The following is a 20,008-nucleotide window of genomic DNA, read 5'->3' as shown; positions in this document are numbered from 1 at the left end:
AGATTTTGACTCCTGGCACCCACAGAGCCCTATGGTTTTCTTTTGATAGAATACCGGAGAGGTGTACCATTGCCTCCTCCTACGCGGTATGAGATGATGCCTTTCAGCATCTTCCTATATTGCTGCTGCCTGATACAGGTGTTTCCCATAGTCTGGGAAACATAACAGTGGGGATTAGAACGGGCAACCTTCTGCTTGTTAGTCAAGCATTTCCACGCTGTGCCACTTGCTAACCCCGTATACTCACAGAGGCAATTTTGTTCTCCAATGAAAACTTTCAAAGAACACAGTGGCATGGCACCTTTCCCCCTCAAACTTAGCTGCAACAAATCCAGATATGTCCCACTTGTGTTGGAAAGGCTGCAGGAAAAAAGGTTCTTTCTATCACCAATGGTGGTCTTGTTCATTTCTATACAAATTTTGGCTACAAGTACCCAGATAGATTAAAGCAATAGTAAACATAGACCTAGAGTTAAGCCCAATGAATTTTTACTGGACTTATTGCTACAGTCTCAACTCACCATTTCAAGCAAATAACTCTTTATCCTCCTAACCATATCAGCAAAATTTGTCATCAACTCACAATGGAAGAAAAAAGGGCACATTTCAATTAGAGCATGGTTCAACAGAATATGGTCTAACAATGGTTGTGAATAAAATTTCTTTACTGCTGAAAAATGGTACTGATCAAAACAAGTGCACTATACTATGCCAGGTGGGAGCCCTTCTGGAAATATACCAATGCATGATCCTAATGCTCTAAACTACATTTACTTGTGGTGAAAATGAATGTTCATTTGTAGAAACCAACTGATTCTAGTCTGTATGTTCAAAACTGGTTATTTAATTGAACGATGCAGGGGGAATTGATTTTATAAACATGTGTCATTGTTATTCCATAATATGATACCTACTTGTCATTGTATTTTGAAGGGAAAAATTCTAATAACATTTTATTGCAGAACACAGTGGCATGCCTTTGGCTACCTGATGCAAGGCACAAAGTGCTGCCCCTGCTGGAGATGATCCATAATTCCTGTATCTATACAGAATAACTCTAACCCAACAGGAGTCACATGCTATATGCTCAGATAAATGAATAACACACCGTGACTGAATATATGAAAGAGGAATGCTTACTCTTTCTTATATTCCGTCACGGTGTGTTATTCATTTATCTGACCACCCCTGCTGGAGCCCACTGACTTCACCCCTCCTCATTCTTTCCACACCAACTTCCCTTCCTCTCCTGGGCCACACTGCCTGTCCACCACCACCACTTCTGTAGCAGTGATCATCTGGCTTTATCGATTCGGAGTGTCTTTCCATCCCTCTGTCACTACTGCCACTGCTCCAGCCGCCAATAGGGATGTGCACGGAACCGGGTGAGGGAGGCTCAAAGGCAGGTTTCCCCCCGCCCCCCCCCCCCGCTTTCCCTCTCCCTTAAAGCAGAACCCCCACCGCCGCCTTCGAACCAGCTCGGAGGCCCATAAAGGACCATAATGGGTCTCCGAACTGGTTCCGTGCACACCCGTAGGCGCTAACTAGCTCACTTGCCCATCTGTCACCCACGATCCTGGCTTCCCCAGTGCCATGTTGTCTGCTTCATCTTCTCCACTCAAGCATCCCACAGAACAATCTTTCCCTCAAAATTAAGGAGACAGTTCAGAGACAGATTGGACAAGTGCAGTGAACATAGGAAACTGCCATATACTGAGTCAGACCATTGGTCTATCTAGATCAGTATTGTCTTCACAGACTGGCAGCAGCTTCTCCAAGGTTGCAGGCAGGAATCTCTCTCAGCAACGTACTGTATTCTTTGGTAGTTTGTTGGTTCAATTAAAAAATCTTGTCCTATCTTGGAGAAGCCAGGGAGGGAACTTGAAACCTTTTGCTCTGCCCAGTGCAACTCCATCCCCTGAGGGGAATATCTTACAGTGCTCACACTTCTAGTCTCCCATTCATATGCAACCAGGGAAGACCCTGCTTAGCTAAGGGGACAAGTCATGCATGCTACCACAAGACCAGCTCTCCTCTCCTAAAAAGTTTGGCAACATATTGATACCTACATAGGAACATAGGGAGCTGCCATATAGTGAGTCAGACCATTGGTCTATCTAGCTCAGTATTGTCTTCACAGACTGGAAGTGGCTTCTCCACAGTTGTAGGCAGGAATCTCTCTCAGCCCTGTCTGTGAGAAGCCAGGGAGGGAACTTGAAACCTTCTGCTCTTCGCAGAGCAGCTCCATCCCCTGAGGTGAATATCTTACAGTGCTCACACTTCTAGTCTCCCTTTCGTATACAACCAGGGCAGACCCTGCTTAGCTAAGGGGACAAGTCATCCTTGCTACCATAAGACCAGCTCTCCTCTCAATGCTGAAGATATTGTGGCAGTGAGCGACAGCTGAGTGAGCCAGTCACTGTTATTGGAGAAGCAACAGTAGGACAGATGGATCCTGGGTGGGTGAAGTCAGAGGTTTGCTGCTACTGCAACAAGGGTAGGCAGGCAGAACATACTCGGAGAGGAGGAGAATGGTGAGGGAAAAGAGGAGGAGCATCAGCAGGCTCCCACCAGGGGTAGGTGGGGAGGACAGTGGAGCACCCAAGAGGGGCAGTGGAGAGGAGTGGAGGCAGCCAAGCAGCAGGCAGGCAGGCAGGCAGGCGTGATACCTGCACTCCCTACCACTTCGTGGCACACTCACCACCTGAGGCTGCCAACTCATGAGAAGGGCTCCCGAGATAACATATGCTACAGTCAAGTCCTTGTGTTCTGCAGTTTGTGTCTCCTTGGGGATGGGGGGACAAAATACCCCCTCTAACCATTTTGAAAGGCATATACTTCTTTCACAGCATACACATGTCTATACGGTTGCCCAGTCAACAGAAATCTGCTGATTGCCGAGTTAAATCTGACTCAGAGAAAAGCCATCACACATCTGAGCTTTATATAACTGATCAAAAAACCCTATGCTGCTGTTACGTCTTTACAGAATTCTGGAAAAACCCCGATCTCAAAAATTTATTTAAAAATAAAAAATACAGCCAAGATGAGAACAGATCTGCACTTTTCCCTGTAATTTTTCAGATGTTCAGTATTGTTCATACATCTGTATTTAAGATTATATTCCATTTTAATTCAAATCATTTGAGACTGACAGAGCAGAAGACAAGGCACAGGACAGCAACTTTATCCCATTTACTGACTGCCAAAAATAGAGACTATCTAAATGTAATGCACTCTGCACGTGGCCTGGACACATTTAAACAGGCATACATTCAAGTTTATGGAGATTCCATTTATATATGTTCACATTGGAATGGGAAACAGAAGTTGTTTGGTTAACTACAAGTTCAGGAAGACTCATGTTCAACTGACAGTAACTCCACTGTGCACAAGTCATCCATGACTGTTTTCCAGTCAAAATAGGATTTAAAAAAAAAAAAAGTGTATCGATGAACTTTGCACAATTCACTCCCATCAGAGGATCTCAATCATTTGTGACAGATGCAGTTCTCCCCAAGTTTGCCAGTCTGGAGAATTCCAATCTCTGACATCTTCAGCATAACTAGGTTTGCCCACTTCTACTTATGTTAATATAGCTCTGCAATGTTATGATGGACTTTGAATCATGGCTTGCTATTTGTATGCTTTTGTCTTGGCTACTATTATGCCTTTTATCTCACTCTGAAAGAAAGGAGCCCCCTAGTGAGCAGAGCCATGTATTGCAAGTCAAGGTTCCTGGCTGACTGAGAAAGATGTGCAGTAGTGAAATCCATTCCTACAGAAAGATATTAAATTATAAAAAGTCACACATTTTTAGCTGCTGAAATGTACTTTGTTAAAAAGTCCTTCACTCTCGATATGTGCATCATTTCTTTCATGGTGGTGTCCCTATTCCTCAGCTGGACCACTCCGTTCTCTAGTGTAGCATCATTGACCAGGATTGTGAAGAGGACACTCATTTCATCATACCTGTAAACAAGGGACAAGAGTGTGGAACTGCTGCAGCAGTATGGGGAAAAAGTCTATTAAGTAATATTTCAGGAAATGACTGGATAACTGCAGGAGTACTGTACTTAAAAAGCAAATACATTCCTTTCCCTTTAAGCTTCCAGCAATATACAAGATATTTGTTTCCTCTTGGTAAGGGAGGGAGGAATTTCAGTTCCTGAAAATCAGTTATGTTGTGATGGTTTCCATGATAACATTGCTCTCATCATTCATGCAAGGCTAGTTTCACTCATAAAATGTAATGTCTTAAGCCGCGGTGAATGCATCTATGAAGAATGGTGGTATATACAATATTTTAAATAAAAATCATCATCAGCCAGAGTTGCCACTTGTCTCCAAGGCAAACAGATGGAGTGGCAAACTACACGGGGCCCTTTCTTTCCCAACCATCCCAAAGTGCCTTGGGGCTACAGCATGCGGATGGAAGATGGGAGCAGGGAACGTGAAGAGCCACTACAAACGTATTAGCAGCACTACAGTCACTTTAAATAATGTGGACTTTTTCAAACAGCAGCCCTGGTATTTTTCAAAGGGAAATAAGGCCACGTCTTAAGAAAAAGATTTGAAGAGTCAATGCAATAATTCGGTTAAGTTTCCCCCGCAAACCACGGCTTTCAACACTCCATTCCCAAGTGCATTTCTTATCACAGCTTTGGTTTCTCCTTACTTTGTATATAGCTGCTCCAGTGATGAATACATGGTTTCAAGATACCCAGGCCAAACAGAAATCTTATTTTCTAACAACTCATTGGACAATCCCTGACACACCTTTGAAAGGAAAACAATGTCAATTGCTTGAAGCATTACAATTGGAGGGGTAGCGGGGAGAAGGACTATTACACATTACATTTTCACACCTGAGATTCCTGTCTATCAGGAGCAAGGAGCGGAAGTTAACCCTATGTGAGCCATGGCCTCCTACTTCAAGGGAGAAAATAAAATTCCCTATTGCTACCTATTTCAGCCATATTCATTCCATATAGATAGCTCAGGGCTGGGGGAAGAGAGACACTGGCCAATATCCAGATTAATGTGCCGATGTGCCAGGTTCTCCATTGCATGGGGTAGGTGTGTTATTTTCCATTATCCCTCCCTTCCCTCTGCAGCCACCTCCTGAAACAGTGTCCCTAATAGTTAGGGGATCCTAGCAGTAAGAAATAATGTATTACAGTCAGTGACCAGTCAACATATACATCAAAATACAAATCAGCATAGAACAGAACAAAATCAAAGCAGTAAAACTAAACAGAATAACAGGGTATACAAAAATTTCAGTTACAGCTACTCAATTGCTCCTCAGTTTACAGGCTACCGCACAGAATCTTGTGGTCCCCGCTGTAATAACTGCATGTTGATCCACCAAGAGATAGGAGATGTAATACTCTTCTGATTGACCACGCCTATTTTTAAAGAATGGTTTGATCCAGATAGTGCGAATGTCCCTACAGTATACACAGTGTAAAAGAACATGTATGACAGACTCAATGTCACTCGAACCACATGGACATAACCGGTTCCTTAGTGGTATCCCCTTAAATCTGCCATCTAAAATGGCAGAGGGCAGGGCATTAAACCGTGCCAGTGAAAAAGCTCTCCTCTGATTTAAGGTGGTCAAGTGTGTGAAGTATGCAGCTGGCCGAGGGTATTTTGAAAATCCACCTAAAGTACTACCGGTGATAACCAGACTTAAATCCAATTGCTTCTCCATATCCACCACATGCTGTTTAATAATTTCTTTGGCAGCATCATGACCCAAAGCCAATAGATATTGCGGCGGAAAGCCATATCTGCCCAAATTATCATAAAGGCTCTTGCACCAAGATGAGTGGAATTCATCTTTCAGAACCAAGGGGGCAAGGCCTGGGTATCCTAGCACATTGGCAGAGAATTAGAGCTGGATATTGGCCACTGAAACAGCACCTCATGTTTTACAAAGATGCATCAACATTATTTTTCCTGTCTATTTTATAGAGAATTACTTTATGAAACAATTAATGTTCATCTCTAAAATCATCAGACTGGTGATGTTTGGGAAGGTAACAACTAGGCACAGGACTTGTTTGCTTCTGAGTGGTACTTATACAGTACATCAGATGCCCAAAGTACTTTACATACATTTCCAGAAATCTTTACAATAATTTTATCCCTGTATTACAAGCATGTTAAAAAAACAATGCTAGTTACTAGGCCTGCACAGCAGGGGAGAGTTGAATTCAATCATACCCAGCAGAAAGGTTGTTGGGAGGACCAACATGGCCCCTTAAAACTGTAGGGTCAGACCACCAATCTGACATTCCTGTTGGATGCTCGTTAAACAGCCTGCATAGCACCTCTCCAGCTGAGAAGCAGCTTGCTAGGCATTTAATTTTTAAATGGCCCCAAGGGCAGTTCTCAGCTGTGTAGCACGGAGAGAGCCATTTAAAACTTAAATGCCCAGTGATCTGGTGACTGAACTTGGGTCCAAAAGGAATGTCAGATTTCCAACACTGTTCAGGTATGACAGCACTACTAGCTCAGTCAGATTTTCTGTCGGAGCTCCCTGATGTCATGTCTGAACTCACTGTGATAGAGTCCAACAGTAGGCATAACGAGTCCTAGCATGTCCTAGAATGCTGGCTGTCAGGCCAACATGACTACACAGCCCTAATAGTTACATATATTTCTCATGAATTAAAAAAAATAAAGTGTACACATGACAGACTGCCAAGAGGAAATTCTTAGAAAATATATTTTACATGTTCAGTTATTCAGAGTAATGTAATTCGCTTCTTTCATTTTTTGTGCATCTTGAAGACAGTATTCTGACTTGAATTCATACAATTTAAAACACGCCACAATCCAGAGAACCACAAGTGCAGCAACGTGCCCACTTTGTGGTGCATCCAATACTGACAGAATGGGTTTGACAGATGAAATCTCTCACAATCCAATGCAATAAGTAATAGTAAGATAAGTACTGGATAGGGAGGACACTCAGTCTAAATACTTTCCTGAGTCCTCCAGCAGAGCTTCTACTGTGAGGATCTTATTTCCGACACTGGAGGGTGAGAGAGCATGCGCACGAAGAGCATGCTCGCTCCAGATAACCTTATACTCCTGCTCTTACCTGCCCAATAGCTGATTTGGGCCACAAGAGGCTTCCAAAGGAAGCCCTTTCTAATGTTCATCTGATTGGAGATGGGACAAGCACAGACCCGCCCTGCTCAGTGCTGGGCAAGAAAGAAGATTGCGGGATTATTACTATTTTTTTCTTTTATGCACAGCTGTTTGTCTCACCTGTTAAAAAGGTGTGCATGCAAGTTGTGTGTGCGCAATTTGCTTTTCCTGGATCAAGGTGTAACTTTTTAAAACTAGTTCTGCCCTTTTATTTATTTATGATTATTTATATATTTATTCGATTTATATACTGCCATTCCAAAAATGGCTCAGGGAGGTTTACACAGAGAAATAACAAACATTTTTATCAGAATCAACCACAGCACTGACTAGATTGTGATCTGTCTTTATACAGCAGAAAGATTTATGTTTCATCGAAGCTAGGACAAGAGATCAGATGCACCACTTGATCCAAATATGAATCAAAGGTCCAGTTATTTATATTTGAACTCATCCATTCAGAGTAGAGATAAAGTTCTGGCTTTCACAGCTCACCTGCCTCAGCTCCGTTGTTGGGCCTCTGCCCACATCCAAAGCTACAATGATAGGTGTCAAACAAGGGTGAAGCTTAAGAACCTGAAGAACAACATCAAAAAATAAATAAATAAGCAACATCCCAGAACCAGAAAGGCATTTGTTTGTTAGACAGATGAAATTAGAAAGAACAATTAAATTAGAAACAACACAAACCATCTATTTTAGTCCATCTATAGACTAAAGATCACCTTTCTATGCAGAGCTTTCTTTCTTGCGAAAGCATCTTCATCTAGCTGCACACAGTCACAGAGATATGCTAGCACTCCGTAGTCCAGATTGCCACTCACAGATAGGATATGAGGAACAACATTCTTCCTTCCATCTCGACCCTGAAAGAGAAACATCAGCAATTGCATTCTGGACTCTGTTTAAGAAGTGTATTCTTAATCCACCTCAAGCAGCAAGACTTTACTACAGAATGTATATTAAAGATAAAATAACTCAGCACTTTCAACTGAAAGAACAGAGTTTACAGGGGCGATGTGTGGGGAAAGAATGGAAGTGACATGCTAAGAAGAGTCCCTGGAATAACTCAAGATGGTGAGAAACAGAGGAGGAGGTCCTCATAAGTAATCTGTTTGTTTGCAGAGAGAGAACTGGTATAGGTGGTTCCATACCCTCCAACAATTAGCACTGTAGTAATGCTGCCCCTAGTAGCTTGACCCACTCTGTGACTGGGGCAAGGGCATAATTTTTACACACACACACACACACACACACACACACACACACACACACACACACTGATGTCCTCGCTCCAGTCAAGCTACTAGGAGTAGGAGTGTGAGTGTGTGTGTGTATAAATAAATAAATAAATAAATAAATCTCCCATTTAGAAATAGTCCTGTCGCTTCATTAGCCACCATGAAATTGTCCCAGCCAACTTACATGCAATTTTGATCCTTTTTCTGGATACGTCTGTAAAAGTTCGTTATCTCCTAGACTCTGCAGAGTTTCTATCACTTCTTTCCCCCAAGGAAAGCTGTAATACAGATAACTTCCTCTTCGTCCTTCATAATCATGATGATCACTACTGCTGAAGTTAGACGGGCTTAGAGCAAACTGGAAAAGAGTGGAATTTGGATCTATGTTGATAGGATCTATCAATATATAGGTTAAGCTTACGTCAGGTACACAATTATCATCCCTGGTAAAACTATGAGTATGTCCACTAGTATTCATAATTATTCCATATTTATCCAATCATTCTTTATTATTGCGGTCATTTGACCAGCAAAACATGGGGGGGGGGAACTTTACATAAAAGCAAACATGGCATAAACAAAATGCTCCAAAAGTTATATTAATATAACTTAATTTATATTCAACCCAACTCCATGTCTCGCTTTTCAACATTTCTTTTCCCAGGCTTAGCCAAAAAACAAAATCTCACCATGTTATGAGACATAACATCCCACTGATCTGTTAAAAGTAATTCAAGTTGTAGCTGCTCAGAATAATTGGAATATGTTGTTTAAAAAGGACTTATATATCTCTTCTGCAAGGTTTGGTAGAACTGACAATTTAAAATAACGTGAGCCGTTGACTCAACTTCACCAGAACCACAAGGACAGAGACGCTCCTTGCGATATCTTCCCTCATGGGGATCTTGCAATATCTTCCCTCACGTACAGCCGTTTCCAAGACATTACACCGGGCCAATGTCAGAGCCCTTCGAAGACTAGGTACTAATAATTTATTAAGATATCTCGCTGGGCCAAACAATAATATACGGTCTACATATACATGAGCCCCTAGCTGGCTCCTGTCCATCTGATTCTCCATATCCATGATGCGTTGACGCAGATAAGATCTCGCTCTCCTGTATCCCAAGACAGCCAAAACTTCAGTGGAGGAGCCATAGCAGTTCAACTTTTTCTCCAGGCTGAACTTCCATCTAGACTTATATGTATCGCTCAACACTAAGGGCGCTAATCCTACTGGGTGAAAACTCAACTTCAACCAATATTCAAATATTGTCAACCAGACCCTTGCCTCCACCCGAATCCAACCTACTTCCAAGCATAGAATGGCATTAGGGACATCCTGAGGAAGTTGGAGCACACTTCTCAAAAACTTAGATTGGATTGCCTCCAGCCTGACAAAATTGGAATAAGCACCTAATCTGCGCTCCATAGAGGAGTAAAGGCAAAACTTTGGCTGAAAAAAATTTGAGGACAGCCGGAACAAACTGTGCACCTTGCCGCCTATGAAATGAATTAATAGTTGCTGCTGCCCTCAGAGCATTTTGTGTAATATATTCTTTATGCACAGTCCTCCTATTATTTGGCTGAAAGACTATACCCAAATACCTGTTCAAGTCTATGCCCATTCAACATCCAGCACCGCTTCTTAGATCACCATCACCTTGGTCTTTTCATAATTTATGGTGATGGCCTGTGAAGCACAGTAGGACACCAAAGCATTAAGTGCTCTCTTTAAGACAACTGGGGTTCATGATAAAATCACTGCGTCGTCAACATATAGGAGTATATTCAGGTGTCTATTGGCCATCTTAAGGGGATGGAAATCCAAGTTATTTAACTGACTGACTAAATTGTTAATATAAAAATTAAATAACACTGGTGCCAATATACACCCCTGCCTGACCCCTCAACTTGTTTCAATTTCATTTGTAAGATGCACTTTATTACTACAACGCACCCTAATACATGAGTTTTCATGCATCTTTATTATCCAAAGTAATAATCGCCTATCAGTAGATGATCTTGACAATTTTCCCCACAGTATTTCCCTTGAAATTAAGTTGAATGTGTATTTAAAATCTACAAACGCGGCATATAATGTAGAATTTGACTTCCCTGTATATTTTTCCGCTAAATGCTGTAGAATCTAAGGCTGGATCCGCTACCCTGCGTCCTTCCCTAAATCCATTTTGCTCTTCTGCCACGCTCTCTTTTATGTCAAGCCAGTCTACCAGACGATTATATAAATGTCTAGCATATAACTTACTCACTATGCTAAGGAGACTGATGGGATGGTAATTCCCTGGAAGCTTCCGTCCACCCTTTTTATAGAAGAGGACCACAATAGCAACTCCCCAATCTTTTGGTACACAGGCTGATTTATCAATATAAGAAAACAGTGCTGCCAGTACTGGGGACCACCACCCTAAATTACTAGATATTACCTCCGCCGATATATAATCAGCGCTGGGCACTTTCCCTGGTTTTAATTGTTTAACAAGCAAGGCCACTTCTGCACATGATACCAATGGCCATTCAGTTAGGTTATCTGCACTTAACTCTGGAACTATGGAATTTGATTCAACTTTCCTGTACAGCTTACGAAAGTGCTCTTCCCAGGCTGCTGCTGCTATTTGACAGCCAGACCTTAAAGGGCCCTTGCTCTGTCTTGAGATAGTATGCCAAAATAAGGAAGAATTTTAAGTTGAGATGCCTCTGTTAATGGATTCCATACCGCTCTGTCCGCTTCTCTCTTTTTAGTTTTCAGTAACTGTTTATAATACCTTTTAGCTTATACCATCGAGTATGATGGCATTTAAAAAGGCTGTCTCAGACAAGTCTGATACTCCCGCAACAGCTTCTTTTTTGCTTCAATGCATTCTTTATCAAACCAGCTTTTAGATCGAGGGAAATTCCTAGGCCCTCCCTTCTCCTGAGCCTGCACCTGGGTCAACAACCATTTAAGCAAAGCTACTACTTTTTGGTATAATAAAGGAATTTCTGCATCTACTCCACCCAATACTATTTCAGCATGTATCAAACTAAGAGATTCAGAACGAAGAAGTAAAGTAGCCCTATCTCCCAAGTCCGCAGACCATTTTGTTGACATCCAACATGCCTTCTCTGAAATCAGAAGGCTCCAACCGTGGGAACCATCTACCCAGGGTCAGATGTAATTCACTCGGTAAATGGTCACTATCTGGTCGAGGGGCAATTCTGAATTTCCCTAAATAACCTAAAAAGTCAGAGGAAACAGCCGTATAGTCAATGGTGGAGAATCTAGCACCAGACCAATATGTAGACTCAGCTGGGTGGTCATGTGCCATAGCTCCGTTAAGAATATATAAACCCAAACCATAAAATGTTTGCACTAAACGCAGACCTGCAAATGACCCCACCTTATCTTTAGCTTTTCTAGCCAGCAGTGGGCCCGGAATATCAAGGATAGGAGATTGTAAATGGAATTTTGCATATAATGCCTCATCATCACTACCCAATCTTGCATTAAAATCCCCTGCAACAAGCAGGGCTACGTGTGGATGCGCAAATTGAAGTCCCTGTATATATGACTCCAGAGTGCCCCATCTCTGATTAATCTGGGCATTAGAGCAAGAAGGGAGGGGAATATACATTAATTATCAAAAGTGATCTATGCTCTAGCTGTATAAGGACCGCCATGGCATATCTGTCAAAAGTAGGCATCTCCTCAAAAGAAGCCCGTATTGAGGATGCAATAGAAATAGGAAGCCCACCACTTGGTCTTCCCCCTCTTCCTCCTACCCCAGCCCTGCACTCCAGGCAAGGGTCACAAAGCCCTCTATATGTATTATCTTCTCTCAACCATGTTTCCTGCAGAAGACTCACATCACACTCTGTCAAATACTTGATAAAGAAAGGGTCTTGTAACTTAGCTTTTAGTCCAGCCACATTCCACGAGACCACCTTTAACAAGGCACTTTGTTGGTCTACCAGTCAATTTTCTAAATTCTCTGAGCCATTCTGGCTACCAGGGGCCACATGTCCCTGAAGAGCACCTTCTTCATATCTGGCAATCTATCCAAGACACAGTAGTCTTTTCACTCCACTGACAGAAGACTGTATATTCATTATGAAAAGCTGGATGGGGGGGGGGGAGCTCTTTTGTTTTCTGTGTCTCATTACAGAAAGTATTGGCTTTCACCAAGAAAAACCCAAGGCTTTCTGCTGTTTAATTAACTTTCATAAATTCAGAAGCATGTTGCCTCTAAATACCTGTGAGTCTTGGAATCTGCAACAGATAACCACCTGGCGTAGTGGTTAGAGTGCTGGACTAGGACCGGGAAGACCAGAGTTCAAATCCCCATTCAGCCATAATACCTGCTGGGTGACTCTGGGCCAGTCACTTCTCTCTCAGCCTAACCTACTTCATAGGGTTGTTGTGAAAGAGAAACTCAAGTATGTAGTACACCGCTCTGGGCTCCTTGGAGGAAGAGCGGGATAGAAAATGTTAAATAAATAAACAAACAACAGCAGCATACAAGATTGAGACACTCCAACGCCCCATCTTTCTTGGGTGGGGAAAAAGCTGAGATCATCCAACTTCATACATATACTGAAAAATCTATATCATGTGCCAGGCAGCCATATCTAGACAATGTCTTAGCTGGTTACATGCTTACCTAACTTCCTGCCACTGCTAAACAAAGGCAAGAGATTCCCAGGAGTCTGAGTGCTTGATGCACAGTCTAATCTAATGTCAAGTGGCTGAGTTACATCCTAAACACACTTACCTGCAAAAGGTATCAGTGAACAGAAGAGACTTACTTATGAGTAAACAAAGAGCTGGTCTTGTGGCAGCAAGCATGAATTGTTCCCTTTGCTAAGCAGAATCTGCCCTGGTTGCATTTGAATGGGAGACTGCATGTGTGAGGACTATGAGATATTTCCCTTAGGGGACGGAGCTGCTCTTGGAAGAGCACTTGCATGCTTGCACGCAGATGGTTCCAAGCTGGAATCTCCAAGATAGGGCTGAGAGAGACTCCTGCCTGCAACCTTGGAGAAGTCGCTGCCAGTCTGTGTAGACAATACTGAGCTAGGTGGACCAAGGGTCTGACGTGGTAGAAGGCAGCTTCCTGTGTTCCTATGGTCTGTAGGTGGCCTTGCAGTGGAACAGGCAGTCAGAAGCCACACCACCTGTATGCAAGGAACTCAGGCAGTCCAGCATACATGTGCTTAAGCTTAGAGGTGAGTTAAGTGAGTGGAGACAAGGGTAGAGTGTGAAAAACATGCTAGAGGCAATGTTAAAGGTCCTGTCTTGCAGGCCCAGGCCCTCCCAAGTCTGCTTATTCAGGTGTTGCGGCCACAGCCACCACACACACTCATTCTCCTACCTGTCACAGATCTTGCCCCACTCTCCCTGCCTTTCAAAAAGGCAAAGAGATTTCAGAAGGCAAAGAGACGTGTAGCAACAGCAGGAAGGTGGACACACCTGAGCGGCAATGGCACTACTGCACTGCCTCCAGATCAAGTAGGGTAAGGCCCGGTGAGGCAGCAGCAATGCATCACCACCACCACCTCCAGCCTGTCATCTGAGACAGCCACCTCCCCAAACTTTGTTGGTGCTCTGATCCCAGGCACGGCTATCGTTCAGAAACCTAAGTGATCATTCAAACCAGAAGACTCATGCCAATGCTGTTCCACACTTCACAGCCTCTTCCCAGGTCAGACGGGGGGGTGGGGAAGCAAACAGGTCTTGCTGCGGAAGCACAGATGTCACAGCTGAACAAGCTGAATATGACTCTAGCTTTAGTTCAAATGAACTATACTAAACTGGAACGCTAGGACAACAAATTGGAAGGATACAATGTCAATAGGGAATGCAACAGCAGCTTTTTTTTTTTTTTGCTGGAGCATAGGGAGATTGCCTGGAAGTCTTGCAAATAATTCTGTAAAAGTTACTAGCCCACAAAGTTATTTAGTAGCCCTACTGATCACACATTACAAATATTTATATATCACTTTTCAACAACAAACTTCTCAACGCAATTTACATAGAAAAAGAAATGCTAATTCCCTATTCCAAAATGGCTCAAAAACCTTTTTAAAAACCATAAAGGTAGACACCAGCAACAGCCACTGGAGGGATGCTGTGTTGTGGTTGGATAGGGATAGTTACTCTCCCGCTGCTAAATAAAGAAGAGTCAACACTTCAAAAGGTGCCTCTTCACTCAGTTAGCAGGGCTAGACATCTGCTGTGTACCAACAGATTTTTTTAAAAAAAGTCAACACTCTTCCAAATTATAAAAGCTTCCTGCTTCGTTGCTTAAAAGCAATCCTCAGTTGCCACAGGCTATTGGGAGGAGAGACTATTTGCAAATGTATATTAAAGAACTTGCTGGCTTTGTTTTCTTTAAAGCTAACCAAATTAATTTGATCATGAAGATACTAATTGCTACATATGCACATACATTTATAGATATACGAATATTTACAGCAATTATGATTGAGATTAGATTATTTTAAGAATGCCAAGCCCTACATCTAACCTCCAGCACTCTCCTCAGAGACATATATAAAAGCTTCAAGAGACACTTCAATACATTTGTTTCTTAAGAACATATAATATAAACACAAGAACAATTTAATACCTTTCTCCACCACTGCAGTCGCTGACGTAACCAGTAGTCAAGCCACTGTCCAGCAGTTCTAGCAGAGCTGTACCACACCAGAGAAGCCATTGTCCTTTCACCTATTCTTTAGACAACAGCAAGGGGTCAGCAAGTTAACACTTAAACACACAAGCAAATGCAAGAGACTATTTTTCTTTCGGGAATGGAGTAAGCATCTAGGAACATAGGCAGCTCCATATACCCTTGGTCCATCTAGCTCAGTATTGTCTACCCAGACTGGCAGCGGCTTCTCCAAGGTTGCAGACAGGAATCTCTCACAGCCCTATCTTGGAGATGCCAGGGAGGGAACTTGGGACATGCTCTTCCCAGAGTGGCCCCAACCCCTATGGGGAATTTCTTACAGTGCTCACGTGTAGCAAAGAGGACAATTCAGGCTTGCTACCACAAGACCAGCTCTATGGCCATATAGCTCATGAAAAACAATTTTTAAAGCCTATGTTATTATACCTCACATGGTTCTCTTTTTCATTATTTGTTACTGGATGGAAACACACTCCAATTTGAGCAACCCCAAAAGGCAGCTTCTTGTTTACCAGTTCCAGGCACTCAACATAGTGCTCCAAGGCACCTGTCAAAGAAAACAATCTTCAGATACATTCTAGTTTATAAGAAGAAATAACTCAGGAGGAAATCTAGCTAACACATTGGGTAGTGAATGACTTAACTACACAGTTTATTTTTACAGGCAAACTCATGATTACAATTGCTTCATTATGCTACATTGTACACACAGCCTGGGCTACAATTCTGAACTGCTAGGCTTGAAAGATCTGTTGTGCCTGCATGTTGAGAACATGTTAAGAATTCAATATGTTTAATCTTCTTCACCTTTATACTGAAAGTTCCCAAAACAGGAACAGGACATTTTATCTCTTTCTCACGCACAGGTGCCCAGACACTCAAATACCACCCATCACCTGAGAGGTTACTATATTTCTAAAGTTACACATCCCAGCAACTGCTGCACAAATGGGAGAAAGTGTACCTCAGCCAAAGAGGTGTCAAGTACCATACAGGTTTGGTGTTGTAAAGTTGTGAGATGTGCAGAACTCCCACACACCTGACATTAGCAATACACTCCATCAAGAAGCATCCTGGGCATCATGCTCTTAGAAAAATATCAATGTTGAATTCAGAAACTAAGCATCGAAAAAGAATACACCATTTAATAACAAAACACCACACAACAAGCTTTTCATAAGCACTTTCAAGATGCAGCTTCTAAAACGAACATTCTCCTGCCTTTTCCTTTGCAAAAGGAAAGAGGATAGTGATCCAGTGAAGGGGCCAGTATGTGACTTTCCAAAGAAAGCTAAAAACCATACCGTGAAGAAGGCTGTCCCGCAGCTCCCCAGACATCTTCAGCATCCTCTCCAGAGTGGCCAGCACCTGCTCTCTGCTTAACTCTCCATTCTCCAGGGCTTTCCAAAGAGCGGTGGGGTGCACTGCTCTAAAGGCCTCCCCCAATGGCAGCTTGCCAGCATTTGAGGAGCGATGCACCGGGGAATCAACTGCCAGCACTTGCTCCCTAAACACAACCACAGATTCCCACCACTGAGCAGCGAGGTTCTTCCTCAACTCGACCCCCAGAGCCCCAAGGCCCAGATGGCCTCCCCTCAGGTAAGAGTCCCACGTGGGCTTTGGGCATTCCTCCCCTCCTCTTAGGAAGTGCCTCCTTTGACAGACATCCAGGAGTACTTCGACAGCCTCTTGATGCTGCTGTCCAGTGCTGCTGCTGCTGCTGCTGCTTGGAGAACCCGAAGAAAAACGCCAGTGGGTGAGCAAAGACGTAGCAGGAGCCCTAGGAAGCTCCCATTGCACTCCCGCATCCCCCACAGGGAGCCTGGGACTCGGTACACGCAACCAAGGGACCCCCACAAGCAGTCTCTGCTTCTCTAGCCTTCCCCTTCTGAGTGGCCTTAGCGCCCTAAAATATCCAAAATGCCTTCCTCCCAGGGACCGGCTTGGGCCAAGCGCTCCAGTCCTTGCCCGAAACAAGAAACGGCAACAGCATCCACAGCACGAGCCGCTCAGCAGCATGTTTCTTCTACGCGGCGGCGCTCTGCTTGCTCGCCCGTGCCACCCCCCCCCCCAGCCACCCACGAGGACGCGTTGGAGGAGAGCACGTGCCCTGTTTTGCGGACAAAAACAAGAAATAGAAGCATAGAGTAGCGGAGTCTCCCGTCTACGCATGCGCATTTCGCGTTGGCCAGCGAGCGGAAGAAGAAAACGTCATTTCTCTAATCAAAGAGACAGAACAGGAACAAAGCTATAGTTCCGGTTCCGAATTGAATATGGAGGGGGGGGGGGTCAAGACATAGAACAGATGCCACGTGCCACTCTCTCTTTCAGCAGTAGAGAGGCTCCCCTATTGTGCGTTGTGCTTCTGGTTCGTCTGTGGAGGAGTTCAAATTGAAACCGGAAAAGAAGTCTGTGTGGGGGACTCTTTGTTTCTATTGGTTATTATTATCGCTCACGTAGAGATAGATGAAAAAGCCACACAGACGCAGACTCCAGCATAGTGAAGTCTGCCATTTACAGAATAACCACACTGTGTCAGGCAAATCGTACAGGGCAGGGCACAGCAACATAGAGATACGCGGGCAGAGCGGCTCCCTTCACATTGCGGGGTGCTCCTGCTCCGCAAGGGACCCCCTGCAGTCGGGAGTACTGTCTGTTTTCAACATGGCTGTGTGTGCAAGGCCGGGTTGAAGCATAGGGGATGACTCAGGCGACCAGCGGGAAGGGCGCCCAGCTTTTCAATTATTCATAAAATAAAAAGACTTGTGTGCCTGTGGTGGGTGGCAGAAGAGGCAGTGCTTGCCACCCCCTGCACCCCTCTTGACACCTGTGCCTGAAGTGACCACCTCACCTTCCCTCACAGAAGGACCATCCCTGGATGACTATAGAGAAAGGGCACTTTCTTTGCACAAATAGCTTGCTGTCCTCAAAGCATAGATGGGAAGAGCATTTTGTTAGCATTTGTCTTCTCAGAACTCTCAGAAGTTCTCTGCTGCCTCAGGATCCCATGCACAAAGGCCCAGTTTTTCTGCTCTAACACCCCAACTGGGAATGCAAGAATGATGCACCCACACAAAGGCGTCCGGAAGCATTCCTCACAAGTATGAATGCTATAAATGTGTCTCATGTTTTTGCTCCCCCCCCGCCCCCCTTAAACTGTGCTGGCTAACCATTCTTTCTGCAGCTGCTAAGGAGATGCAGAAATATACTCTCCTTTAGTTAATGCCAGGTACTCATTGCTACTTATGGCCAAACACTCATGAGTCCTTATGTTTTTCAGAATTGCAGCCTGCATGCAGTCACTGCATGCAGAGTTCCACTGCAACTCGCCACAGGGGAGGGAAAGGTATTGGTGTGGTCACTGACTGCACTCTCTTTCCCCTGGCAGGGTGGCTGGGATGGGAACAGGGACACAGCTTGATCACTTATACTATCACTTGCTTGCAAACATTTATTTATGTGATTTTTTTACATGCATCCAGGTCCAGAGACCATGCCTCACAGCTACTGACTTTCATTACTGCTACTCATTACTTTCTATGTTCTACACAGGCAATCCTTTGCAGAGGACAGCACTTTCCGCATGCCTTAGGCTGTGTAGACAGCCAGGGAAGTCCACAACAGTGTCCAGTGTAATTCCAGTAGTTATTCTGTGGGGTTGCCAACCCATTTGGTCCAGGCATGCTTCTGTAGCTTTGCAAGCTCCATGCCAGACAGTTATATAACAGGTACAGACAAACCCAAATACTTGCTGCTCTGTTGTGTGTTATGCAACCTCAAAAGCTTTCTTGTTAGTTACACTGATGCCACTCAATCCTCTATTCAGACATTATGTTGTACGTGTATTGAGGTATTTGTACATATTTACATATAAATTTAACAATAAATAAAAAAATATTCTTCTGTGAACATAAGAACAACCCTGCTGGATCAGGCCCAAGGCCCATCTACTCCAGCATCCTGTTTCACACAGTGACCCACCAGATGCCGCTGGAAGCCTACAGGCAGGAGTTGAGGGCACGTCTTCTCTCCTGCTGTTACTACCCTGCAGCTGGTACACAGAAGCATCCTGCCTTTGAGATTGGAGGTGGCCCACAGCCCTCCAACTGGTAGCCATTGATAGACCTCTCCTCCATGAAGTTATCCAAACCCCTCTTAAAGCCATCCAGGTTGTTGGCTATCACCACATCTTGTGGCAGAGATTTCCAGAAGATGATTATGCATTGTGTGAAAAAGTAATACTGTTGGTTGGTCCTAGATTTCCCGGCAATCAATTTCATGGGATGACCCCTGGTTCTAGTGTTATGTGAGAGGGAGAAGAATTTCTCTCTATCCACTTTCTCCACACCATGCATGATTTTATAGACCTCTATCATGTCTCCCTGCAGTCGTCTTTTTTCTAAACTAAAAAGCCCCAGATGTTGTAGCCTTGCTTCATAAAAAAGGTGCTCTAGGCCCCTGATCATCTTGGTTGCCCTCTTCTGCACCTTTTCCAGTTCAACAATGTCCTTTTTTAGATGTGGTGACCAGAATTGTACGCAGCACTCCAGGTGTGGCCACACCATAGTTTTGTATAACGGCATTATAATATTAGCAGTATTATTTTCAGTCCCCTTCCTAATGATCCCTAGCATGGAATTAACCTTTTTCACAGCTGCCACACATTGAGTTGACACTTTCAACAAGCTGTCCACCATGACCCCAAGATCCCTCTCTTGATCAGTCACCAACAGCTCAGATCCCATCAGCGTATATTCTTGAAGTTGGGGGTTTTCGTCCCAATGTGCATCACCTTACACTTGCCAACATTGAAGCACATTTGCCATTTTGTCACCCACTCCCCCAGTTTGGAGAGATCCTTTTGGAGCTCCTCACAGTCCGTTTTGGATTTCACTACCCGAGAGAGTT

General features: G+C 43.8%; 1 protein-coding gene across 5 annotated transcripts in view; it reads right to left on the bottom strand.

Moving 5' to 3' along the window:
* Positions 1 to 17,281, bottom strand: part of POLG2 (DNA polymerase gamma 2, accessory subunit) — a 28,086-nt gene extending 10,805 nt beyond the window's left edge. The window contains exons 1-8 of one of the 5 annotated variants that reach the window (XM_053297879.1): positions 16,405 to 17,281; positions 15,527 to 15,647; positions 15,038 to 15,143; positions 8,593 to 8,766; positions 7,893 to 8,033; positions 7,663 to 7,743; positions 4,679 to 4,779; positions 3,813 to 3,972 (exon numbers count right to left, since the gene is read on the bottom strand). In XM_053297879.1, the coding sequence (XP_053153854.1) occupies positions 3,813 to 3,972; positions 4,679 to 4,779; positions 7,663 to 7,743; positions 7,893 to 8,033; positions 8,593 to 8,766; positions 15,038 to 15,143; positions 15,527 to 15,647; positions 16,405 to 17,278 (1,758 nt within the window). In that variant the 5' untranslated portion in view covers positions 17,279 to 17,281. Of the gene's footprint in view, positions 1 to 3,003; positions 3,973 to 4,678; positions 4,780 to 7,662; positions 7,744 to 7,892; positions 8,034 to 8,592; positions 8,767 to 15,037; positions 15,144 to 15,526; positions 15,648 to 16,404 lie in introns of those variants that run through there. The other 4 variants (XM_053297880.1, XM_053297878.1, XM_053297884.1 and 1 more) reach the window with 4 other exon arrangements.
* Positions 17,282 to 20,008: the final 2,727 nt, after the last annotated feature.

This window comes from Hemicordylus capensis, chromosome 2, assembly GCF_027244095.1.
Source record: "Hemicordylus capensis ecotype Gifberg chromosome 2, rHemCap1.1.pri, whole genome shotgun sequence".
Lineage (NCBI taxonomy): Eukaryota > Metazoa > Chordata > Lepidosauria > Squamata > Cordylidae > Hemicordylus > Hemicordylus capensis.
Note: the sequence above shows the minus strand (reverse complement) of the source record. Positions and strands in the feature narration are given on the sequence as shown.